Source organism: Zonotrichia leucophrys, chromosome 8 (genome assembly GCF_028769735.1).
Source record: "Zonotrichia leucophrys gambelii isolate GWCS_2022_RI chromosome 8, RI_Zleu_2.0, whole genome shotgun sequence".
NCBI lineage: Eukaryota > Metazoa > Chordata > Aves > Passeriformes > Passerellidae > Zonotrichia > Zonotrichia leucophrys.
The window spans coordinates 4,177,152-4,202,447 of record NC_088178.1 but is presented as its reverse complement, the minus strand read 5'-3'; the positions used below and the strand labels follow the sequence as shown (position 1 = coordinate 4,202,447).

The window sequence follows — 25,296 nt, the reverse complement described above, 5'->3', positions numbered from 1 at the left end:
GTGCAGGGTTCATTCTGTGGGCCCTGTGTGGAGCCAGCCCTGCTGCAGCCCTGTGCCATTCCCTGCTCTCGTGAGATGGTGGCATATCATGGAAAGGGGGTGATGCCCCTGGGAATTGAGTCCAGCCAGGGAATGGCACCACAACACCCCAGGAATTGCTTCCCAGTTGGCACCAAAGAGCTGCCCAGTGTGCCAATAGCTTTGGGCATCCAGATGCAGGTGAGAGGAGCGAAACTCAAGAGGATGCTCTTCTCACTTGCCATGGAATTGGAAAAAAGTATGGGATAACACAACCCTGCAGCCCCAGGGCCTTTTAGGAGCAGAGTGGGAGGGCACAATGCGCAGCAGTCACAGCAGCAGGAAGGTGTGTGGGACAAGGATGAGAGCTGGCAGGTGTCACATCTGGCCACAGCCAGGGCGGGCGCGCGCTCCGGTGGCCGTCACCCCCTTTAGCAGCAGCCAGCTCCCTCCCTGATCCGTCTCACATCCCTGCAACCCCCCCAAATCCTGTTATTAACCCAGGGAAGTCAGGGCCAGTGCCTCCAGCAATAGAGCCAAGAGCTTAGCTAGGATTTAACAAAAAAAAAATTGATTAGATATTTCGGGGAGATATTCAAGAGCGGTTAAATATGCCCAGCTCATCGGTGCCTTTGAAAAATCTCACCCCTCTAAAAAATTAGAATTGATTTTGTATTTAAAAAGGAATCTATTTAATTTAAAAGTAAGATAATTTGAAATCATGACAGCTTGTATTAAGGCTGGAGTTTATGATAATCTATTAAAGTCATTGAAGTTAAGAACCGTCTCCCATCCTCTGCTGGCTGAGGCTCCCAGGAGGGCAGTGGGGAGTGGGAAGGTGAGGGGCTGCACTGCCCTAATTCAGAGCACACCAACTGGGCTGGAAACCTGCAGAGGCAGAAGCAGCTCCTCCAGCTCCTCAACACTCAGGGGGAAAAAACCTGCATGCAAAAACCACCCAGTATTTCAAGATCCTGAAATATCTGGCACCCAGAAAGCACGAGTTCAACCCGTCAGCTCTGCTTTCTCATTTCTCAAGTTGATTTTACACTCAAAAAGGTATTTCAAGACTTTACTTTTCAAACATTTATTGCATTACAGAGAAGGCAAAGGAGTCAAAGACTCTTTCTTTGGCGCGGTTTTCAATTGCATCACAAATCTCCATCGACCCCAAGGGGCTGAGGGAAGCCAGGATGCTCATAAATACCCCTCCTGCCACTTTATAACCTGCAAAGGATGGGGCCCGAAAAAATTAGCAGCCTGCAGGAGTGTGAATCCAATTAATGCCATCTCAAATGTGGCTGGATGCTGCCGAGCCAAGCAGTGAGGGAGAGGGGACAGGGAATATTGAGCTGCAAATTAGCATTTCTTAATGGCCACCAACCAGCAAAATGCTTCCTCCCTTCAGGAAAAAAATACAACTAATGCAACAAACACAAAATGAGATGAAAGGCAGCCATTCCAAATGAAGGTTGGCTTGATTGAAAGCAGGATGAAGGCAGGATGAAAGCAGGTGATTTTAAATGTGGGCAGCGGCCTCAGCCCAGCTCCCACACCCTCAGCACTTCCCAAAAATTCAGCAGCTGGGAGAGAACCCTGCAGTAACATGGGGAGATGGTGTTGGAGCCCCTTTGGGGATAAACATGCAAGCCAGTGTGGGGTTTATTGGTGAGAGCCCTGAGCTCTCAGGCAGGCAGTGAGGCAGCACGTGCGCAATTAAAACTCGCTCCACTCATCAGCTAAAAGAGCTGCAAAGCAGGGAAAAGCCTTGTCCAAGCACCTCACAGAAGTCATAACCCCACAGGCAGCCCATCTGCTTCTGGAGGAACAGAGGAGCAGACAGCAGGCCCCCAAGTTTGGGAGATCTGAGCACCAAAGCACTCCCAGATGTCTCAGGCAGCAGGATGGACACAGCAGGGAGGGTGAGACCCAAAAAGGTGCATGGAAAGCAGGCAGCAAGCCTCCTGTGTAAAGATAAATATAAAGCTCATCATTAATTTATGTCATCAGGGTTATCAGGGGTCAGGAGTCACAGCCATTTTTGGCATGCCCAGTTCAGCAGCTCCCCCCAGCACTTCAGCTCTAGCAAGCACCACACGTGGCTCTCCAGAGATCCCAGCACATCTTTAGCTGGGAGAAAAGTCCATGAATCCATCAGTGGGAGGCCTGGTTTGGCCACTGTGTCACCAAGGCAGGGGAACCACACATGGCAGTGTCCATGAAAACCAGCCAAGACCAAAAGCCCCTGAATTATTTAGGAGGAATTTGAGGGGGACACCAGGACTGGAGGTGGATGATATCCCACCATCCTTGGGCCGATCCAGACCCTTTCCCAGCTGCTCCCCTCACTCATCCCCCACTTTAGCCACCTTCCTGCATACTCACACCCTCTTTGAGGGGAAACTGAGGCATGGAGAGACCCCCAAAGGGAGCTGATCCAGAGCCCACATGGCAGAGACAATGGTGCTTCCAGCCCAAAGCCAGGCCCTTTCTGACCAGGGGCAGCTGCTCCAAGCCTGTCAGCCAGAGTGGCAGCTCACCTTCCCTGGGGAACCCCTGCCCTGAGCACAAATCTGAGATCTGGAACCACCAGAGCAGAAGCAGCAGCTTCCCCTGGTTCAGACACTGACCCAGCCCAGGCTCAGGAGTGTGTGGGGATCATCCCCCACTCCAGGACTTTAATTATTGCACATTCAAACTCAGCGAGGTGGGTGCAATTAACGGGTCTGGTTTTGGCCAGGGATGGTGCAAGAAGCACGGTGTGAAGCCCCAGTTCTGGGAAGATGCTCAAACCCTCCAGTCCCTGCACAAGGCCTTGTGAAAGCACAAACAGCCACTCACACCAGCACCAGGCATCAGCCTGACACAGCCATGCCCCCAGCAAGTGTGCAGAGTGTGCAGTGACAGCACTGATGCTCTTGAGTTTTTTGGGCTGGGGAACCTCCAAATCCAGAGGTTGCAGCCTCTGAGTTGGCAAGCCTGGGTCTTGTAGGACTTCTGTGCATTTCAGAGCTTCTGCCATGCAAAAGCAGTGTCCAGGCTAATAGTAGTAATAACAATAATAATAACAATAACAACAATAATAAAAACAACAACCCCACACAGTAAAGCAACACAAAACAGTGACACCCACAGATGGCAAAGTGGCCATGCCAGCTTCAAGGCAAGCCCTTGTCTCACAGGGAGAGGTAACATGGCATTTCCCAGAAGTCACCAAGCCAAAGCCCTGGCAAACAGGGCTCCCACAAGGTGCCAGCCCAGACCCCCCAGTCCCAGTCCCAGTCCCATCCCAGTCCCCTCCTCTTGCCAGCCCAGTCCCAATCCCATCATTCCAGGCAGGAAGACCTGAACTGGGATCACCTCTGTGTCTTCCCAGCCCAAACCCCTGCATGCTGGGGGCTGGCACAGCACCATGCACAGTGATGTTTTTGGGGGATCAGTGTCCCAAGCAGCAATGCCCCAGACAGCCTGGCCAGCACCAGGACACCAGGCTGCATTGGCACAGGGCTTGTCACCTTTGTATTTGTCTGGCAGCAGAGATCAGAAGGATGCAAAACAAACCCTGCCAGGCATCCTCAGCGCAGCAAGGGCTGGGGTCATGCCCAGGACCCTCCTCCTGATCCCCACCCAGGTGCTCCCTGCTGGCAGCACCGAGCTCCCAGGGCCCACGGGGGTCTGGCTGCACAGGATTGGGTCTGAGGGGGCAGGGGACGAGCGCTCAGGTGGCCTTTGTGGCACCAAGGTGGCCTTTGGGTCTGGCGGCCGTGTCTCCCTGCATCCGCAGCAGCGCTGCTGCCTTGTTGCCACAGCAACGCTCCGGGCCCGCTGCAGCATCCCGCAGCATCCCAGGGCCTGGGCTGTCACACAGGGGACAGCACAGCCCCCTGTCCCTGCCACACAGCCTCTGCACCCGGCAAAGCAGCCCTGGCTGTGCCCAGACAGCCTGCCCAGGCACCAGCACCCCCACGGCTGTCCCTGCCTTTCTCCCCGGAGAAGGGGGAGCCCACACAGCATCAGTGCTGCCCCAAGCCCACCCAGCAACCAGGACTGGGGGTCTCAGCACATGGAGGGGTCCATCAGCCATGGAAGTGATGAGTTGCTGGGGAAAAAACCCAGTCTGGAGTCACGATGGTACACAAAGGTGGTACAGTGGGGAAATGTCACATCAAGCAACACACCAGGACCTCATTTTTGGGCCAGCTTCCAAACAAGGATGTCATTCTAAAAACTTCACGGGACACCCAAGGTGAAGCTGGAGAAGCAACAGATGGACAAGGCTTGCAGGAGGGGACACAGCCACCGTGGGGCTGCTAGGAAAGTGATGGTGGCAATGCCAAGGTTAGCATGGTAAGTGTGGGCAAGGAACTGGTGTTCTGCGCCAATGTCACCAAAAATGAAACATCTCAGGGAAATGTTCCAGGTGGTGAGGAGGGAAGCAGGTCCCTGCACACAAGGAAGGGGTGGAGGCCTCGCTCTGAACAAACAAAGGAGCAAATTGTTTGGCTTTTTTGGGGCTTAAGGAGATCAAGGCAGATAAGCCTCACCCAGTGGATGAAGAGCAGGTGGGAACCCTCCAGAGCATGTGAACAGGCCAGAGCCTAAACCTGGGGCAGAAGCACCGGAGGCAGCACACACAGGCAGGGTGGGATACACTGAGCAGCAGAGTATTTTTCCATCGGGCTGCAGGGAAGGTGACTCTGCTCAGGGGCAGACAAAGCACAAACCCTCACTCCCAGACTGCGGGCCCCATGCCAGCACAGCCGCCGGTGGCCATCGATCGAGCCGGGGACGAGCCCCGTGGGTGACAACCTGGGCAGCACCGAGCCTGCAGCATCCCGGCCGTGATGCTGCACCGGGGTGTACCGGCCCCGGGGCTAGCCGAGCGGCCGCAGCGGAGTGCACGGCCCCGGGCCGAGGCGCCGCAGGGTGTGCGGTGCGGCAGGGAGGAGCCCGGCCACGGCCGGGGATGCTCGGGGATACTCGGGGCCCCGCCGCGCTGCCGCAGGCTCACCCAGCACGAAGTACGGCAGCTCCGTGTTCTCCAGGTCATCCACTACCACCATCTCTCCGGGGAAATCGTTGCGCACCGAGAAGAGCAGCTTGGGCTCGGCGGCCGAGGGGCCGTGCATGATGCTGAGGTCGTTCTCCCGCAGGAAGGGCAGCGCCGACACCGTGATGCTCTTCAGCTTGCACTCCAGCTCCTTGGCCGCCGCCTCCGCCGCCGCCTCGGCGGGGCCGCTGCCCGCGGCCAGGCAGCAGCCGGCCAGCAGCGAGCACAGCCCGGCCAAAGCCATCTTGGAGCCCCGGCCGCGCTCCCGGCGCCGGGCGGGAGGCGGCGGCGAGGGGCGGGCACGGCGCACCGGCGCCTCCCCGTGCGGCGCGGCTCGGCTCGGCTCCGCGGCTCCGGGCCCCCGCCTCTCCCTTCCGCATCCTCGCCCGCCTTCCTCCCCATCCCCCGGGAGAGCGGGAGAACCGCGGAGCGATGCGGTGCGGGAGGGATGCGGGGCTGCCCGGCCTCCCGCTGCACCGGCATGCGGGTACCACCCCCGCTGCGCTGGGTGTACTGCAGAACTCCAAAATCCCACACCTCCGAAACCGCACACCTCCAAAACCCCACACCTCCAAAACCCCACAACTCCAAAACCCCAGGCTTCAGAAATCCCAGGCTTCCAAAGCACCATGAGGTATCATGGAACCCAGAGCCCCAGAAGAAGCCACTGACCTCCAAAATAAGTCCCAGGAGAAGTCATGATGGAGCCCAAAGCCCCAAAAGAAGTCACAGACCTCCAAATCCCTCAAGCCCACATGAAATAGATATCTCTGTCTGTATGTGCGCACATATGTATACATACAGACATACAGACATATATATATACATATATATATGTATATGTATGTGTATATACATATGGAGTGTAAGGGCAATCCCAAACCCACTGGATTTGGATCTTTTTCCTGAATCTGGATGCTTTTTATTTTCATCCTCTTTCGGGGAGCACAAAGCAGCGCTGACAGCTCGTCTGACAGCCACACCTTCCTCCAGACACCCGTGGTCCCCAAATCTTCGGATGGAAAATGTTCTCTTCCTCCGCTGTGGGGGCAATGCCCAGTCCTCATCCCAGCAGGAATGCCTGGCTGTGTTCTGCTGGTGTGGTTTTCCCAACGGGGCTCTCCTGATGGCAGACAGCTCTGGAACTGGGTGTGGAGGCATCAGAGAGCTCCCACACCATCTCCTCATGGGGACAGTGCCCCATCCCACCTCACACTTCCAAAAAAGCCCACACACTGCAGATATTTGTGATTTTTTAAAAATTTTTCTTTTGCAGAGCTCTCCACCTCTTCTTGTCATGGTTTCCCTGAATTCCTCCTCCTTCATGTGGGAAGCTTAGCCTGCCCCAGGGCATGCATTGAGGGGGACAGCACTGTGCTCCCACACCCCAAGCAGTGGGTGCTTCACCCCAGGCTGATCTGTCTTTTTAACCCCCTGTATTTTTAACTTCCACGACTCTTTGGGCAGGAAGAACTATGCTGAGCAGAAATTATCCATTTTCAACAACCAGAGAGAAGCACTGAACTAAACCAGTGGGGATGTAGTGGTGGGTGCTTCAGCAGTGCTGTCTCCCTCCAGCAGCAACGGGCTCAGGATCAGGAGAAATCAGGAAAAATCAGGAAAAAAAAAAAAAGCCACAAGCAAAAAAACAAATGGGGAAAATTGGGAAAGGACAACCAGGAACAAATAAGGAAAAATGAGCAGCAGTGTTTTGTAGGATATGGCCCTCCTTTTGTGTTCCTTTTGGGGAGCACAGGGAAATCCCTCTGGATGACTTCCACAAGGCCCTTTCACTGCTCGTCTTTCACCATGGGCCACAAACTCATTATAAAAGGAGCTTTTCCATTCTGAAAAATAATTTAAAAAAAGATTTGCATTTTTTAGAGGGCGTCTCCAACAAGGTTCTTCCAAAGTTTGGAGAAGGGATGCACCCCCAGGAGCAGTGCCCCTGGAATGTCTAACAAGGTGTGAAAAGAGGAGCAAGGAAGGGGTTTGGTGGGAGGTGTGAGGAACACAGAAGGATAAATGGAACACACATAAAAAACCATCTGGGAACGCTAAATCTGGTGTCACTGACAGCATCCTCCTGCTGCTCACCGGGAATGACCAGCACAGGAGGGAGAATCTGGGAATGTGGATCCCTGCGGGTGTTCCACGCCAGGCTGGCGGGGCTTGGAGCAACCTGGCCTAGAGGAAGGTGTCCCTGCCCGTGATAGGAATGGGATGATCTCCAGGATCCCTTCCAACCCCACCATTCCCGAACAAGCACATCCCGGGATGCTCTCAGGGTGTCTCCCATTCCCCATCCCGCACATCCCGGGGTGCTCCCAGGCTCTCTCCCATTCCCGATCCCGCACATCCCGGGGCTCGCTCACCCCGGGTCGGGAGGCGGGAGCGGGACTCCCGCACCACGCCCCGCCCCTCCCCATCCCGCTCACCCAATGGGAATACGCGGGGCCGCCGGCGGAGCCTGTGATTGGCTGCGGGCGCTGCATATATTATCGGCGCGGCGCGGCGACCCCGCGGAGCGCGCGGACCCGGCGGCCGCGGGTGAGGGAGCCCGGGATGGTGGCGGCGCCGCCGGGGCCCGCCCGGCCGCCCGCACATGGCGCGGCCCGGAGGCGGCGGCGGGGCAGTGCCCGGGGCCGCTGAGCCGGAGCCGATCGGAGCGGAACGCCAAGGAGAGGCGGCCGGTGCCCCGCCGGCGCTGATTTGGAGCCTGGGGTGAGTCCGCGGGGTCGCGGGGAGGAGTTGGGGACGGGGTTTGAGGCGGCGCGGGGGTCCCGCCGGTGGTGGGGTGGGGAGGGAGCGCTGCGGGCCGAGCGGCGGCCCCGCAAGGGCGGAGATCCCGAGTACCGACGGCGGCTCTCTCGGTGACCTTGGTCAAGTTGTGTCCCCGCTCCGGGCTCGCTTAGCAGCCTCCCCGGCGAGCTCGGGTGTCAGGGAAGGCACCGAGTCCTGCCCGGCGGAGCCGCCCCGCGGCGGGGCCCCACAGGTGAGGGGCGGCTGCCACCGGCACGGTGGGACCGGGAGCCGGCGGGCTACAGAGACAAACGAGCTGCCCAGGATGCTGGGACTTGCTGCCGTGTTCCGAGTGCGCTGCTCGGTGTGAAATTGCCCGTGTGAGACACCCCGCGCCCGCAGGGACCGCAGGAGATGGCCCCGCAAATGTTAAAACGCGCATTTCTCCGATGGGCCCCGCTCATCAGTAGCCTGTGGGGGGATCAGTTCCGTGAGGGGATCGCCCGTTCCCCGCACCGCAGGGCCCCGCTCCGCCACCCGGAGCATCGGTCGAGCAATGGGTGCGTGACCCGTCAGGAGATGTTTGTTCGCCTGCCCGGCACAGCTCCGGTACCCGAGGGCTCCCCGCTACCAGGCTCCCTTCCCTCAACACTCATCTTTCCAGTAAGAAACAAACTCGGTGTCTTTAAAGCGCTGGATCGCATCAGCTCCGGGCGCAGCGCTGCCGGTCCCTCCCCAGGGATCCGCGTGTGGCTGCCCTGGGGCGGCCGTGGCGGCTCCCGGAGCGTCCCCGCTCTGGTCCCGGGCGCTCCGAGCCCGGGCGCTCGGGGCCGGGTGGGACCCGCCGGCAGATGTCAGTGTCCCCTCTCTGTCGGCAGCCAGGAGGGTCCCTGCCAGCCCCGGAGGCCCCTGCACTTTTTCCGAAGCGGAGCTGTCTGTGGTGGCCGTGCAGAGACAGTTTGGAGAGCTGGGTGTCCAGGGGAGGTGGCCCCACTCTGACACCCCAGAGGAGAGCTCCCTCTCTATGCCCAACACCAGCCACCCACCACCTTATTTATCATGGTCTGCTAAGGTTGAGCTACACCTGTGCATCACTGGCTGTCCGTGACACTTGTCACTCGTGTGAAGGCAAGGCAGGGAAGGGAAGCAGTGTTCCTCACCTTGCGCTGCCTCCTGCATGAGGATGGTGCTGGGCTCGCAGGATCTGTTAGGATGAAAGAGACATACATACTCCCTGGGGAGGAGGCTGCAGGGCTGCTCCCTTTCCCTGGCTCCTTGAGCGCAGGGTTGCTCTTTTTCCCCATCCCCTCGTGTGCAGGGCTGCTCTTCCCTGGTCCCAGAGATCCATCTGCAGGGATTCTTTGGTCTGAGAGCTCAGCGCAAGGTGGGGAAGCCAGAGCTGCTGCTGCCGTCACTGTGCTGGGGGGGAAATTCTATTTTGCACATTTATTTGCTTTATTTAAGAGGCTTTTTGCCTGTAGGTGTGAAAGTCTCGGATGTGCAAAGCCAGAGGGCAGAACACATGGCACTGGTGCGACTGTGCACGCAGCTGCCATCTCCCCTGACAGCGGCCCAGGCTTCAACTCATTTGATGTCTTATGCAAATCCTCGGCTCCCTGAGTCCTGGGATTTTCTGCTATTTTCCTTTACTCTCATCTTCGAGTGTCTCGCTCTTGAGGATGTAAAGAAAAGCTAATAAAAGGAACCCAAGTCACTGAGTCCTACAGGTTTTCTAACGCATCTCATGAGCTGAGAGGAGGAGGAGGAGGGCAGTGGCTTGGGGTCCCTCGGCTGTAGTGACTGATGGGGCTGCAGAGGGTGACAGCAGGAGAACCCGCTCCCAGCTGCGGCTCCGAGGTGTCCGTCTGTCTGTCCCCACGCCCGGAGCTGTGTCACCGGGGCCGGCTGCCAGGTGGCTGCCAGCGCCCCGCCGTGCCCGCTTTGCCGGCGATTACGGCGCTGCTGTCGCTCCGGCGGTGCCTGCCTCGCTCTCTTAATTAGCCGGGCTGATCAGCGGGGCCCTGGAGCTTCCTTGGCAGCGTGCGGGAACCAGCCCGGCGCTGCAGCTCCTCCCGAGCCACAGCCGAGCCGGGGCAGAGGAGATGTAGGCAGGGCTGGCTGTAGGGGAGACAGGCTCCACCAAGCCCCAGGTGAGCCTGGAGGCCCCGAGCAATGGGAGCATCCTGCTAAAATTGAGCCCTTTGGGATTGTCTGTCCCGAGGTGTGCAAGAGCGAGAGGTGGCCTGGGCGCCTGCGTGCATGCACAGATAGACACGGCTCAGCTGAGTCAATCCACTTCAGACGCTAAACTGCACTTAGCCTTTGCCCAGGCTCTTTTAAGTGGCCTTAATTTGATAAAGCTTTTCCATGTTTAATGAGAAGGTGACTCAGTCACTGGGTTGATGCTCGTTCCCACTGAAAGGCGTCCCCAGGGAGCTGCAGACCCCTCCCCATCGCTCCTGCACAGATGCACCTGGGCTCCCACTGTGCCCAGGGACCATTCCCTGTGGCTGGGCACATCCCACAGCCCTGCCACCGATGGTGTTGTGTACCTGCCATGGGCACTGGGGTTTGCTGTGGCTCTGGGCTTCAGCTCAGCCTGCACAGAGGTGGTTCCAGGGTCCATCTGGAACCTTCCTGTGCTTCCCAACGGCACCTGGCAAATTCCACTGCCCCTTCCCCAGTGCATGCTTCGCAGTTGCTGTATCTCCAGATCTGCTCCTGCAGCATGAAAGGGCACAAATCAATGTTAATGTCCCTAACAATTAGCTAACATCTTAATTATCGAACTCAGCCTGATGAGTGGTGGAGCACGTGGCTCTGGAGATGCCATGGGCATGGAGGGGAGCAGGACCTCGGCCTAACTCCGATGTTGTGCTGAGGGTGTTGCTGCTGTCACTGTCAGCTCCAAGGGCAGCAGAGGGAGGCTTTTGCAGCTCACCTGAACACCCCCATCCTTCCTTCAGCCTCTCAAGCCATTTTGGATGAGGACACCACTGCAGAAGTGACCCCACTGCCATCCCCAGGGTGGGGAGTGACTCTAGAAATTGCCACGAGCTCTTTTTAAGATGTAGCTCATGACAAGTGACAGTGTGGGCCATGCATCAGCCATCACTGGGGTGTTCTGCTGCAGGCAATGGGGACAGACTGCACTTTAAGAAGCTCAGGAAGACTTGGCCCTTAAAGAGGTTGTGATTCTAGGAAAATTTGCCAATAATATTTACTTTGGTACTCTTCTTCCTTGCTTCAGGGTTTTTATAGAAAAGGGAAGAGGAGAAAAAAAAATAACAAGCTGGAAGTTTTCCAACTTTTGTGATGCAAAACCCTAAATCAAAAGGAAGAAGAAAAAAAAGAGTTGTCAGATGCTTCTCATCAAATCTTCATTTTTTTGGATCAAGGAAAAGTGATTAGAAAGTTATTTCCAGCTCTAGTAGTAAGGTCAAGGGGGTTACTTGTTTCTAAAGAGCTTTACTCTCCCCAGCATCCCAGGAGGATTCTGGTGTGAGCATGTGCAGGTGTGCCCTGAAGAGCATTGCCCCAACCCCAGAGAGCTGCAGTGCAGCCCCCCTTCCCCTCAAACCAGAGCCAGCTCCCCCCAGCTGTAGGCACTGAGGACTGTGCACAGCTATGGCAATATCTGCACGTATTTATTTTCTATCACTCCTGATCGATAGGAGGAAATAAATTACCCCGGTGACAGTGGTGCAGGAGAGCTGCTCCCTGGGGATGAGCTGCTGCAGAGCCAGTGCAGCCCCCTCACAGGCCCTCCTTGCCCGTTCTGCCTGGCTTGGGACTCCAGCTCCTGTTGGCAAGGATGCTGCCGTGCGTCATCACCGTCCCCAGGCAGGAGCCTCCCTCGGAGGTGCCGCCACGCGCCGTGTGAATAGGAGGGAAGTGTGAATAAAAGCTCACTCAGCAAGGCTGGAAACTCTGCTCCATACCAGGAGGGATTCTTCACTGGTTTTGTACCAGTTTGCCCCGGCTGAGTGCTGGAAATATCAAATCCTATTTTTATTGCTCTGTAGTAAAACATGAAGTAGCCACAGGGAAACATGGCATGCTCAGCCTGGAATCTCAGAATGGGCTCCCCAGGGAAGGTGTCAGAGCAGGCTGAGGTGGTGCAGAGCTGGCCTAGGGACCACAGCCTGAGGGAAAAGGTGGCCCACAGTGGGTCTACCCATAATATCCATCCCCAGGATGGTGAGCCCGATGCTTGCTGCCTTAGCTGTGGTGCTTTGGTGGGAGAGGGCATTTGGAGGGGAAGGACAGCATGGAAAATCCCTCTTGGTGAAGGGATGTGGAGATGCCCCCCAGGGTGGTAATGGCAAGGGGCTGGTTAGTGCTGGTGGGAAGCATTTAACATCTAGGATGGTTTGATGGAAAAGACAGTGCTCTGCCTGGTGTGTCCCACTCCAAAAAAATCCCCTCTGTGCTTTGAATCAAAGGGAGAATATTCCTGTGTCCTCCTGATTTACACCAGGAAAGCCTCAGGGAGGGCGGTGAAGTGACTGGTGCAAAACCAGTCTGTGGTGGTGTGAAGTGGTGATGGATGAGGCCAGTGTCCCATGGCACTGGAAAAACATCTCCTTTAACCATTTAAAATCCCCTTTAACATCCCCTGTGAGACTCTGGCTGTGTGGTGGGAGGGGGGACAGGGACACAGCCAGGGAGCAGCCCCAGCTGGAGGGTCAGGAGCCCCTTAAAACCCATGGATGATGATGGGAGACCAGGAGCCAGGGTGTGCCAAGCCTGTTTGTGAGGCAACAGGCAGAGTCCCAGTGCACCAGATATTTAAACAAGGTGTTTTGCTGTCACAGCCATATTTAATGCTACAAGCAGTGTGTTTCCATGGGCAGGGTTTAGAAAGATGCTGTTCGAGGAGGCTTTACCCTCCCTCAGCTTCTCAGCTGAGATCCACAGTGTTGCTTTCCTCCTTGCTGTATGGGAAAGGGATCAAATCACTGAGGGTTTAGCCTAGGGTCAGTATCTAAACCATCCATGAGGTTTAGTGCCAGACCCTGGCTCCCGCCATTCTCTCCTGGACACAGCAGCAGGACCTGGCTGCAGGCAGCATGGACCTGGGGGGGTTGGGTTAATCTTGGGCTTTGAGATCCCTTTGGTCCCCAGGCCACATCAATTGTTAATTGTACCAGCAGATATTCCTGGGGAGGGGAGCAAGCTGCAGGTCTGCTTCAGGCAGGCTCTGCATCCCTTCTGCCTGCTTGCCCTCAGCCCAGCTTTAGCAGGGAGGATTAGGGGCAGCCAAATGCCTTGGGTGCTCAGCCACCACCCACACGTGGCAGCTCCATGAGCCTCTGGCGTTGGGTCCTGCCACGTTTTGGGGGTGAGAGATGCCCCCTCCTTGAGGCACAGAGTGAGGAAACCAGCTGGCACTGCCTGTCCCCCAGCCCAGCATGGGACAGGGTTGGGAGTTGGGCACATCCTGCCCCACGTGCCAGGGGCAGGAGGCAGTGACTGGGCTGTCATGTGGCTGCCTGCCAGGCTGGGAAAAACAAGGGTGACACGTGAAAAACGAGTGTGGGGGAACAGAAGCCCTGCCTGCTGCTCCTGCCCACCCCACTGCCCTGGCACCGCAGCCTGGTGATGTGAAAGTCTCAGCTTTTGTTTAAAATTCACAGGGCCCCAGCCTCAAGGGCTGAGCGAGAAGCTGAGAAAGTGTAATCAAAGGGCACCCTTAAGGGTTTAAAAATAGAAGAGAGGGAGAAAAAAATTGAAAAAAACATATTATTACATGTTCAAGCATGATGATTCATCCAGCAAAGCCCTGTTTGGGAGAAGGCAGGGTTGGTGTGAGCTCAGCAGGGATGGGCATTTGGGCTCCAGCCGCCTTCCGGGAACAAAAACTACCTTCCCTGGCAGGACTGCAGCAAGGGGGTCCCTGTTCTGGGCAAACAGCTGCTGGTGCCTCACAGCACACCTGGCCTTGGCCAGACCTTGCAGATCCCCATCTCCACCTTTGCTGGCAAATTCAGGCTCTGTCCTTGTGGCTGCTGCTGCCAGAAAAGCTCCATCTTTACTTTGCACTCAGAACACTACTTCCATCAGCCTAAGGCAGCCTTGGAGTGGCCATCCATCCATCCATCCAGACACTAGCAGGACACAAAGACAAGTCTAACGTCAACCAGACATGATCCAGTTCATACCTGGAGAAGCTGATTTTCCCAGTTCCCCATGATTATCATTTTTAGCCCCACCTGAAATGAGCTGCATGCTCATGACATTTGTTCCCACAATGCAGGGTGCAGGGCAGCTCACAGCAGTGAGCTGTGTCATATAATAATAATAATAAATAAATAATATGCCAGGCTGATGTCCAGCAGAGAAAAACATAAAGAAAAATCCAGAAATTCCTCAAACAGCCATCAGCCAGGATTTCATTTAACTCCAGCACCCCCAGCCCCACAAACTCTTATTTCTTGTGGCATGACCGGGCTCTCCCTGGAGCGCAGCTTTCCCTCTGTCAGCAGCATCCCAGCCAGCATTCCAGAGCTTGCTCCCGGTTTCCATCCGCTCCTCACGGGTTTCCCCGCTTGTCGTTGCAGGGCGGGGCTGTCCCGGAGCGTTGCCGCGGGGTGAGAGAATGAAGAAGCCGGCCGGGCAGCAGCAGGATGGGGCGGCAGGACCTGCCCCGTGCTGACGGGCCCCCGCCCATGCTGCCCTGGCCGCTGGCCCTGCTGGCCCTGAGCGCCTGCTGCCGCTGCAGCGCCGTGCCCCAGGGCCATGCAGCCCCCGCCACGCCCTCCTCTTCCTCCTCATCCTCCTCTCCCTCGGCCCGGCCGCCTCTCGACTGGCTCCTCACCGACCGGGGACCCTTCTACCGAGCCCAGGAGTACGTGGACTTCATGGAGCGCTACCGGCAGGGGTTCACCACCAGGTACAGGATCTACAGGTGAGAGGCTGTGACAGGCTGGGGGGATGTGGGGGCACGGCAGAGTGGAGGCAGACCCTCTCTAATCCACATGAGCAGACCCCCATGTGTGGGAGGAGGTTGCCCATTGGGTGGGTGTGAGATGCTGCTTTTCCAGGAATGCTCTTGGTGAGGCCAGGCTGGGCTCCAGGCTGTCAGGGTCTCTAGCTGGTCAGAGTGACCCCGAGAGAAGTTACAAAGTCTCTTTTCCCAGCCCGGTGCTTGAAGAAGGAGTCAGAGCTCTTAATTTCTTGGTCTCAAGGTTGTTTATTGTTTCTTAGCTATAAAATTCTTTCTCCTGTCCAGCCAAGGTCCGCTCAGCAGGACAGTTCCAGGCACTCTGCCTGCCCCCAGGGTGGTGGTATGTCTTTATTCTAAAAACTACATGTACAATGTTTACAATTCCTTCCCAATACCTATCACCTATGTTAGACAGTGAGCTTCTAGTCTAAACCAATCTAAAAGTGCAAACATCACACCAAAAGATGGAGGCCAAGAAGAAGAAGAAGGAGAAAGTCTGGACATGCCCAGATTCCTCCATTTTGCCCCCTGAACCCCCATTCTAAAAACCCCAAAAACCTATTTTTCACCTTGTGATAAATTCACTGTCATTCTTCTTAAATTGTCATGGTTTGCAGATCTTCATCTAAGGTTGGTAACTTGCTCCATGGGTCATAATCAAAACCACAGGGGCATTTTGGGCTCTGTGCCAGGGTCTCTGAGCCCCCTGGCAGGGGTCTTGGCTGCTCAGGACAGCCAGAGGGATGCCCTGGGTCCTGACACCAGGCAGGATTTGCCCTTAAATGGGAGGGATTTGGTGCCCAGGTTGAGATGGGATCAGCCCTTGTGGCAGGAGGCACAGAGCCCGCTGGGCTGGATGGGTCTTGTGTGCTCCAGTCCCTTTGGACATCCTCCACGTATACTCTCCTGCCCCGAGATGGAGGCTGGGGACAGCAGAAGGGACAGTGTGCATGTGGTGTCCACCTTCCAGGCCCTTTGCACAAAGATGCTCTTTTGTCCTTTTTCTGTGCACAAAGATGTCTCTGTGCCAAATTGCTGAACCTTCCTAGACAGGCAGTTCTCTGGGGCTGGGATGCTGCTCAAGAAAAGCCACTGACTGACCCCCTGGCATGTCCCCAGTGCCATCAGCCCTTGGACTGCTATGGGATGCTGTATACATGGGGGCCGAGGCTGGAGGGGGTTTCTTGCCAGCAGAGAACCAGGTTTGGCAGCAGTGGGGTCCACTCACCACAGCCAAGGCCACCCTGTGACAGCCTTTGTGGGAAACCCACTCCACTCCACCACCTCCTGGGCCTAACTGGGGCTGTCACCTCTGCCTAATGAGCCCTTTCCCTTCCATTCCCCACCAGTGCTGAGCCCTGGGGGCTTCCAGCAGCAAAGCAAAGCCTGACCAGGGCCTCTTGGGGATGCTGACGTGGGTGCTGGGATTGCAGCCTTGTTTTGCAGCCCTGCACCCCCAGGGAGCTCCTCTCCCCTTTCCTGTGTGCTGATGCTGCCATGCCGAGGGAGCTGCGTCCTCCAGGGATGCTGCTGGTGACGGTGGTGGGACAGGAAGGAGCAGCCAGAGGGACAGAGCTGGCTCACACCTCCCCAGAGGCAGAGAACCTGCCATCAGCCTTCGGGGCTTGTTTGCCTCCGGGATGGAAGGGGGGAAATTGGCACCCCAGCCCCGAGGGAGTGTGTGTGTGCAAGGGGAGAGGCAGCACCCCCCTGCCTCATCCTCAGCCCTGCTACAGGCCCCTGCATCCCATCTTCTGGGCCCAAAGTCATCGTGGGAGGCAACCTGTCATCTGCCAAGCCCAGCAGCTGCTGCTTTGCACCCATCCACTGCTCCCTCCTTCTCCCTCCCTCTCCCTGTTTTCCCAGTCAGCCCCGTCTGAGAGGCACAGCCTGGTTTTAATTAGAGCCAAATGCCAAAGATTAAGCTGAAATTTGCTGCTGGTTGTTTATGAGGGGTTTTAGAGGCAGTGACAGGCTGGGTGGCACACTGACAGCATCTGGGGCTCTGAGGGGACCCACCACATCCCAACACCTCCAGCTTCCCACAAAACGCTGCTGATGTTGAAAACCATGACACCCCCAGATGCTGGATTTTCCCTTGGATCTGTAGGCTGGAGGAGGGATGAGCTGCAGCCAGCCCAAAGGGCTGGAAGAGGCTCTAGCCCTGCCCTGGGCTGTGATTAATGCCTTCCGGAGGTGCTGGGTTAATCAATAGCCAGCATCTCCGCTGCTTGTAGCTCTTTATCACCATCGATGGCTTAGGGAGGGACGGTGCTTTTGTCCTGCCTGGATCCATAGCTGGCAGCAGGTCCTTCATTTCCAGTGGGGAGGTCGGGATTATTCTTTCCAGAGTTTTCCACCTGTCCTGAATGGAAATCAGGGGCATAAGGAAGGAGAGCATGCATGTGCCATGGCCAGACCCCCTTCACACCCTCTCCCCGCTGCTGCTCTCGTCCCACAGAGAGTTTGCCCGTTGGAAGGTGAATAATCTGGCCTTGGAGAGGAAAGATTTCTTCAGCCTCCCACTTCCCCTGGCCCCCGAATTCATCCGCAACATCCGGCTGCTGGGGCGGCGGCCCAGCGCGCAGCAGATCACCGACAGCCTCATCAAGAAGTATGGGACACACTTCCTGCTGGCTGCCACGCTGGGAGGTGAGCGCTGGGCTGCTCAGCCCCTCGCACAGCGAGGGAGGGTGGGAAAAGCAGCACTGCATGGCCAGGAACGGGAATGGGGGCAGCCCACAGCCTTTCTCAGGTATCACATCTCCCCCCAGGAGAGGAGTCCCTGACCATTTTCGTGGACAAGCGCAAGCTTAGCCGGAGGGCAGAGCCCGCGGCGGGGGCTGGGAACAGCTCGGGGGTGTCGCTGGAGACCCTGCACCAGCTGGCAGCCTCCTACTTCATCGACAGGGAGAGCACCCTGCGCCGGCTGCACCACATCCAGATCGCCACGGCTGCCATCAAGGTACGAGAGGGGCGAGGAGGGGCCAGCGCCGGGACTGCCCGGGGCCCCTCCAGCTGGCCCGACCTGAAACAGCATCCCCCAGAGAGCAGAGAGCCGGGAAAGTTAACACCTTCCATTATTTATGGGAAATTGGGCACGCTAATAAAGGCACATTTTTCAGCGGGCTGCCGCCTGTCAACAAGCTAATTAGCAGATAATTAGTTCTCCTCTCTGACCATCGCCCTGCTACGAGGAGGGGGGCTTGGCTAGCGGGTCAGGGATTGTCTGCATCGCTCTCACCGGGGTAGGGCACCCTGTGTCCCCTCCTGTGTACCCTGACCGCTTCGTGTCCCCACCTTAGGTGACAGAAACACGGACAGGGCCACTGGGCTGCAGCAACTATGACAACCTGGACTCGGTGAGCTCTGTCCTGGTGCAGAGCCCTGAGAACAAAGTGCAGCTCCAAGGTAGGACCGGGCTCGTGGGGATGTGGGGGCGGACAATTGCTGCCATGGGATGCTTGTGGGTGCACGGGGGGATGCAGGGGAGGATGCTGGCACGAGATGCTGCTTCTAATTTCAGGGCTGGGGAGGAGAGGGGAGGAAAATAATGAAAGCTGGGCAGGATGAGGTTGTTGCTTGTCTGCCAAGAGGAGCCAAGATCGATGCAGAGCCCAGACAAGCGGCTCCACAGCAAATTGATATGATAATCATGCGAGGGTGGGAGCCCGGCGAGGGGGGAGAGGCTGGTGCCCTCCTCGCCCAGGTGGTGTTTGAGGGGTTCCGTGCGTGCCCTCATGCCCTCGGGGCTGCTCCCTCCGCAGGGCTGCAGACGGTGCTGCCCTCCTACCTGCGGGAGCGGTTCGTGGCCGCCGCCCTCAGCTACATCGCCTGCGGCTCGGCGGGGGAGCTGCTGTGCCGCCGCAGCGACTGCCGCTGCCAGTGCCAGCCCGCCTTCCCCCGCTGCAACTGCCCCGAGGCCGACATCCAGGCGCTGGAGAGCAGCCTGGCCCAGCTCGGGCGGGCCTGGGAGAGCCACCACAGCCAGTTCGAGGAGTCAGGTGAGGCTGGCAGACCCCGCCGAGCATCTCCTTCCCTTTGAGAGCAGCCCAGGCTGGGTGCTGCTCTTCTCACCATGAAGAGCTCGGGGGGAGGGAGGTTGCTTTCAGCTCCACCTTTACTGCCTGCTCTCCAGAGTTCCTGATGCCATCTCCTTCTCCCCACAGAGGAGTTTCAGGCCCTGGTGAAAAGACTCCCCACGGACCGCTTCCTGAACAGGACAGCCATCTCCCACTTCTGGAGCATGGATCTGGATGTCCAGCACCGCTACCAGCAGCTGGGCACCAGCCTGAAGCTGCTCTCCAGGAAAACCTTCCGGCTCATCCGGCGCCTCTTCAACCTCAGCAAGCGCTGCCACCGCCAGCCGCGCTTCAAGCTGCCCAAGGAGAGGTAGGGTGCCCCGGCAGCCTTGCTGGGACACTGCCCCGTGCCCCAGGGGTGGGGCACTGCCCGGGGATAACCCCCTGTGGCTGCAAGTGGAGAAGCTCCCACCGAGGAGGGGGTGAGCAGGCAGCAGGAGCGGCTGTACCAGCCTGGAATGTGGCCCTGAGAGATCAGGTGCAGACCTGAAGGTGGAAAATGGGTTCATGGGAGGGCCACCAGCAGAGCAGGAAACCAACACGAGGTGGGCAGCTGTTCCATCCTTAGGGAAAGCCAGTCACATCCCAAAAGATGCCATCTAAGCCTCTCTTCTGTGTTTCTGTGCACCAGGTCCCTCCCTTACTGGTGGAGCCGCGCACAGTCACTGCTGTACTGCAGCGAGACCACCGTGCCTGGGACCTTCCTGGAAGAAAGCCACAGCTGCACCTGTCCCTCAGAGCAGCCCTCCTGCCAGGGCTCCATCCCGTGTGCCTTGGGCGAGGGGCCAGCCTGTGCCAGCTGTGACCAGGACAACAGCACCCGCTGCGGGAGCTGCCACCACGGCTATGCGCTCACCCAGGGCTTCTGCCGCCCCGAGGTGGCTGACTCCCTGGAGCAGTACCTGGGGCTGGAGACGGACCTGCAGGACCTGGAGCTCAAGTACCTGCTGCAGAAGCGGGACAGCCGCATCGAGGTGCACTCCATCTTCATCAGCAACGACATGCGCCTGGGCAGCTGGTTCGACCCCTCCTGGAGGAAGCGCATGCTCCTCACCCTCAAGAGCAACAAGTACAAGCCCGGGCTGGTTCACATCATGCTGGCCCTGTCTCTGCAGATCTGCCTCACCAAGAACAGCACCCTGGAGCCCGTCATGGCCATCTATGTTAACCCCTTTGGGGGAAGCCACTCAGAGAGCTGGTTCATGCCTGTCAACGAGGGCAGCTTCCCAGACTGGGAAAGGACTACCGTAGATGCCTCTGCCCAGTGCCAAAACTGGACCATCACCTTGGGCAACAAGAGGAAGACCTTCTTTGAGACGGTGCACGTCTACCTGCGGAGCCGCATCAAGTCTCTGGATGACAGCTCCAACGAGACAATCTACTATGAGCCCTTGGAGATGTCAGATCCCTCCAAGAACCTGGGCTACATGAAAATCAACAGCTTGCAAGTCTTTGGCTACAGCCTGCCCTTTGAGCCGGACGCTATCCGTGACCTGATCCTCCAGCTGGACTACCCCTACACGCAGGGCTCCCAGGACTCAGCCATGCTGCAGCTGCTGGAGATCAGGGACAGGGTGAACAGGCTCTCACCCCCTGGCAAAATCCGCCTCGACCTCTTCACTTGCTTGCTCCGGCACCGGCTCAAGCTGGCCAACAACGAGGTGGCGAGGATCCAGTCCTCCCTGAGAGCCTTCAACGCCAAGCTGCCCAACGCCCTGGAGCAGGAGACGGGCAAGCTGTGCAGCTAACACAGCTGGCAGCGCTCACACCTCGGCCAGGGGCTGCCAGGACAGACTGCCTGGGGAGGAGAGAGAAAGAACCACCCTAAAAATTGAAATCAAGGCCTTACCTTAGTGCCAACTGCGTGCTTCCATGGTACACCCAGCATCTGGCCAAAGAGACACAGGGCTCAGGCGGATGGAGAATGCCAGTGGGACTGAGGAGGAGGAGGAATGGCTCATGGCATTGTGAACTGGCTCCAAGTGTGGGAACAATGCCACTGTGGCTGGGGAGGTGTGCCAGCAGCCCAGGGGGTGTGGCTTGCCCAGAGGCAGCTGCTGGTCCCACCAGAGCAGATGCTGAACCCACCCTAAGGATCCCCCAGCAGCGGCCTCCTTGCCACCCCAACTTTTGTAGTCTTTTTAAGAGGTTTCTACTGGCACCTTTGCATCCCCCACCATCCATCCTGCAGCTGTGGCCTCGCACACGGTGCTGCTGGGGGCCCACAGCACAGACCCTGCAGACCCTGCAGGTTCCCCTGCGGCCTCTCCACGAGCACCCCGTGTCTGATGCCGTGCCGAGGCACCGTCTCACCCCTTGCCTGGAAGGACCTGGCACCTGCCCGGGGATGCTGCCATCACAGACACCCTCGGAGACCTCTGGGCCAAGGTTGCCTACAAAACAGAAAAACCAACAAAAAACCCCCCACCCTAATGCAAAAGAAAGAAAAAGAAAATGTTTTATTTATGTATTTATTTATTTGGTTTGTTTGGGACAAGTTTTTTTAAGCCTATTCATTTGGGGAGTGTCATTTCTTGTCAGTGGCTCCAGCCAAGAGACATCTTAGTAAAATGTATCTGTTTAATATATTTTTTAAAAAATGCCTTTTTTGAGCAAAAGAGCAACCAAAACCAACTGAGATTAAAAAAAAAAAAGAAAGAAAAGAACAGAACAGTTACTGTCATCCCTAGCCCTGGCTTTCCCCGTGCTGTGTGGCTCCCCTCCCTCCTTCCCAGTGCTGCTGTGCTGGGTGCCTGACTGGAATATCAAGCAGTGGAGCTGCCTGGCTGTCAGATGGGAATGTCGGGAGCCCAGACAAGCAGAGCTCACTGCTCCAGTGCCTGCCCTCATCCCTTGGCCAAGGATGAGGCAGAGAGAGGAAGGAGCAGACCCTGTGACCGCAGGGATCCCCAAGGGAGGCGTGCAGACAAAGGGGATGGGGCAGGGAAAGGAGAGGGGTGGAAAATGTGAATCAGTGTGCAGGTCTGAGGCCGCCTTCTAATCCTCCACAGCTGGCAAAACTTGTCTGCTTGGATGCTGCAAAGGCAGTGGAAACCTGAACTCATCCATCCTGCTCCTGTCACCCACCTCTCCCCCATCCTCGGGCTGGGCAGATAAAGAGATAAGCAGGAGGAAAATAACTCCAGGAGAGATAAAGAGACAGACAAGAGGAAAATAAAACAGGGATAGATAAACCATACTTGCTATTTATATTCCCTGTCTAATCTATCAATCCATCAGGCTGGCTATTGTGGTTATAGCAGCCCTCAATCTGTCACCTAGCCTTCTATTTTCCACACATCTGTCTTCCTTTGCCCACCTCTCCTCTCTCTCCCAGTCCTAAAGGGAAAAAAATCAGGCAATTAAACACACCAGGAGGAAATGAAAAGTCAAAGCCATCCTCTGGGCTCCCCAGGCAGTGCTGGCAGACATCAGCCTGAGGATGGGGAGGGCACAGGCATGAGGGCCAGCAGTGCTCCTGAGCAGGCAGGGCTGCCAGCAGGATTCCCAACTAGAGAAGTTATTTTGGCTTCTGCTGTGTATATTCCATCACTTCTTGGTTGTCCAGAGCAGCTGTGGTGTCCCATCCGTGGAAGTGTCCAAGGCCAGGTTGGATGAGGCTTTGGGCTACTGGAAGGTGTCCCTGCCTGTGGAAGGTTAGAGCAAGATGAGATTTAAGGTGTTTTCTAACCCATACCATTCTGGGGTTCTCCCCATCATCACGTGGGCCATGTGGCAGGCTAACATTCCTTGACCCAATCCCATCTCCTCTAGACAGAGCACTTCCTACCATATTTTTTGGTGTCCTGAACCAGTCCCCCATCCTAAACCCAGGTCAACATGAATATAAGAGTTGTTGGGGTGACTGGCAGCACCTCAAGGTACCCATCAAGGGATGCACCCTGCACTTCTCTGGCTTTGTGTAGGCTCCAGATGGAGCCAAGTGATGCCCTAACAGTCCCATGTGTGAGGAGGGAGGTGGATGAAGGCCATTTACTTTTAATTTGATGCAAAAAAGCACTGCAGGGAGTAAGGAGAGGCAGGCAGCTGGAAGGATGAGCCACCAGCTCTTTGCATCCTCAGCAGTTGCCTCTCCTCTCTCTACAGCCTCTCAGCAATATCTGTAACCTATTGCCCAAAAGCACCAAGTTTGGCCCAAATTGCCAATTAATTCCCATTAGGAATGAGGCTGTGCATGGCACTCCAAGGCTTGGCAGCTGGCAGAGCCCGTCTCAGCAAAAAGCACCTACCATGGGGAGGCAGACAAGACCTTGGTCACCCACCCCCAAACCATGGGGCTGCACCCCCTCTTTAACTCAGAAAAACAGAATTGGTTCCTTAAATTTGGCTGCTGAATTGCTGTATTTTGGGAGAGAAATGCTTCCACCTTTTTGGGGGATTTGTGTGAGTTAAAGGAAGAGCAGCAGCAGCAGCAGCAGGATGCCCTGGGAGGGACTGCCAGGCTGTGTGGGAATCTCAGGTGGAAGCAGCCAGGTCCTCCCATCCCTGCCCAGCAATTAAGGCACTCAGTGGAGGTGATTAAAAGGACGAGGTTAATAACTGGAGGTCAGCATTTGATTACCTTGCAGTGCTTTCCCTGCACAGAACAGTGCTGATGGCAGCAGGGCTGGCTGGAGAGCTGGGATCTGGCCTCAGGATGGGAACAGCCAGCCTGAACCAGGAATTCAGCACCAAACCCATCAGGTTTTAACAACTCCTGTGTTTGGGGTTGTCCCTTTCCAGACTCTGTGTTTATATGAGATTCTCTGCAGTATGAAAGCCAGAAAATGGCCTTTAAATAACAAGCTGAGCTCTTCACTTGCTGGATGCAGACACTCTGGTTGCCTCCAGACACGTTTGTTTGGCAGTTCTGCCAGGGCAAAGGAGGCCAGGGAGGGCCAGGCTGTTTCACCCCCAGCCCAGGCAGCAGCATGGGGTTTCCTGCACAGCTCTCCCAGGGCAGAGAGAGATCATGGCCCTCAGGCTGGGGCTGGTCCTGCCTCCATCTGCCACCCTGAGACAGCCAGGGATGGGCTGTGATGGGCTGCACCTGAGCAAACAGCTCCACCTTTGTAACCTACACCCTTTTCCCCCTCCTGCCTTCACCCTTTGAGCCTCCAGCCCTGTGTGCCATCAGGTGGTGGCCCAAGGGCACCTCTGCATCAGGCTGGGCCCAAACAGCAAGGCCAGCTTTGCCGTGGAGAGAGGCTGTCAGCCTAACTCTGCATTCTTGCTCCAGCCTGCCTCAGTTTACCCCTGTGGCTCGCAGCAAACACTGCCAGCCTGGCACAGAAGAACGTGGATGCACAGGAATGAAAACATCCCAGGGGAGGAGGGAGGGCTGGGAGAGCTCCAGGTAACACGCTGGAGCTGGCAGGAACTCTCCTGCTTTGCATGCAAACAGCACACTGGTGCAGATGTTGCTTTTAATGCATCCCCCTGGTCTCTGGGTTTGGGCTGCAGGATGGGCAGGAGGAGGGAATCAGGGAATCAGGGTTTGGCTTGGCAGGAAGCTGCAGGATGAGCGTTTTGCCCAGGGCTCCTGCGGCTCTGTTAGCCACAGCAGGCAGCTGCCAGCAGACCTGCTCTGTGCTTGACAGCGTTTCTGGGGGAGGCAGGAGATGCCAAGCTGCCCTCTCTGCCCCAGCACAGCTCGGGCTCCTTCCTCACAACTCAGTCACCACAGAGATGCTCCTGGGCACACTTGGGATCACCTCTCACTCTCCCAACAGCCCAGCAGATGGTGGGATGTGATCCCTGGGAAGCTGGCACCCCTGAGGTGGGCAGCATCGTGGCCCAGAGCTGCCCTGCCAGCACCAGCCCATGGAAACTTGTCATCATTCTCTCCACACACCAGGCTTGTGTATTGGTGGGGTTTGCCACCAGCCCCCCCTGTTTCCCCTGGCTCTCCAAAGCCCAGTGACATCTGCATGGCCAAGAGGCAACCCAAAACCTCACTGGCTCCTTTTTAGCCTCATCTTTTTGTTTTTCCTCCCCCTTCTCCTGCCAAGCTCAGAAGTGCAGTCAAGGTGGCAAATTAGCACCAGAGCCTCGTTAATTGGCAGGCAGGAGCCTTCTCCTGCTGTTTGGGCTGTCATCAGCCGTTTCAGCACATTTTCAGCTTCTTTCTTTCAGTCTATTTTCCCCCCTTTGCCAATGCTGGGCTGTTTTTCCTCTCTGCCATCTCTTCCAAAGCCACCAAGGGTTCTCATCCCCCCCTGCCATGCTCCCTGGTGTTTTCTCTCCAGAGAGGATTTACAGGGTCTGTGGTGAATGGTAAAGGAGAAGGAAGGGAAAATTCACAACCTCCTGAAATGGTGGTGACCTCAGCTTCTTCCTCCCTCTTCCTCCTCCTGCCACAGTCTCTGAAGGAGGCAGCATAATCAGCACAGAGCAACAGGGACGTTTCTGCTAGCAGGAGATGTCCCAGCCACCCTCCTGTGTCCCCACTACTA

At 56.9% G+C, this 25,296-nt stretch overlaps 3 protein-coding genes across 13 annotated transcripts in view; 1 reads left to right on the top strand and 2 right to left on the bottom strand.

The window, feature by feature from the left end:
- ASTN1 (astrotactin 1) overlaps positions 1 to 5,371 on the bottom strand; it is a 74,324-nt gene extending 68,953 nt beyond the window's left edge. For all 5 annotated transcript variants that reach the window (XM_064719476.1, XM_064719477.1, XM_064719478.1 and 2 more), the window contains exon 1: positions 5,030 to 5,371. In XM_064719476.1, the coding sequence (XP_064575546.1) occupies positions 5,030 to 5,312 (283 nt within the window). In that variant the 5' untranslated portion in view covers positions 5,313 to 5,371. The remainder of the gene's footprint in view (positions 1 to 5,029) is intronic.
- A 2,254-nt stretch (positions 5,372 to 7,625) lies between these two features.
- BRINP2 (BMP/retinoic acid inducible neural specific 2) lies at positions 7,626 to 21,507 on the top strand. Its single transcript, XM_064719382.1, has 8 exons — positions 7,626 to 7,792; positions 14,374 to 14,720; positions 17,221 to 17,411; positions 17,534 to 17,724; positions 18,065 to 18,170; positions 18,527 to 18,763; positions 18,929 to 19,151; positions 19,473 to 21,507. The coding sequence occupies exons 2-8, from the start codon at positions 14,440 to 14,442 to the stop codon at positions 20,587 to 20,589; spliced, it is 2,346 nt and encodes a 781-aa protein (XP_064575452.1). The 5' UTR covers positions 7,626 to 7,792; positions 14,374 to 14,439; the 3' UTR covers positions 20,590 to 21,507.
- Positions 21,508 to 21,592: 85 nt separating this feature from the next.
- LOC135450838 (uncharacterized) overlaps positions 21,593 to 25,296 on the bottom strand; it is a 118,191-nt gene continuing 114,487 nt past the window's right edge. For all 7 annotated transcript variants that reach the window (XR_010441165.1, XM_064719385.1, XM_064719387.1 and 4 more), the window contains one exon: positions 21,593 to 22,488. Coding sequence is in view for 6 of the 7 variants with exons in the window: in XM_064719385.1 (XP_064575455.1) it covers positions 22,362 to 22,488 (127 nt within the window). In the remaining variant the exon portion in view is untranslated. The remainder of the gene's footprint in view (positions 22,489 to 25,296) is intronic.

Bases quoted from the DNA above. Each gene is read 5' to 3' on its own strand.
- BRINP2 (XM_064719382.1), top strand. From the start codon at position 14,440: ATGGGGCGGCAGGACCTGCCCCGTGCTGACGGGCCCCCGCCCATGCTG. The intron at 14,721-17,220 runs GTGAGAGGCTGT...CTCGTCCCACAG, and splicing joins ACCAGGTACAGGATCTACAG to AGAGTTTGCCCGTTGGAAGG. The intron at 18,171-18,526 runs GTAGGACCGGGC...CTCCCTCCGCAG, and splicing joins GAACAAAGTGCAGCTCCAAG to GGCTGCAGACGGTGCTGCCC.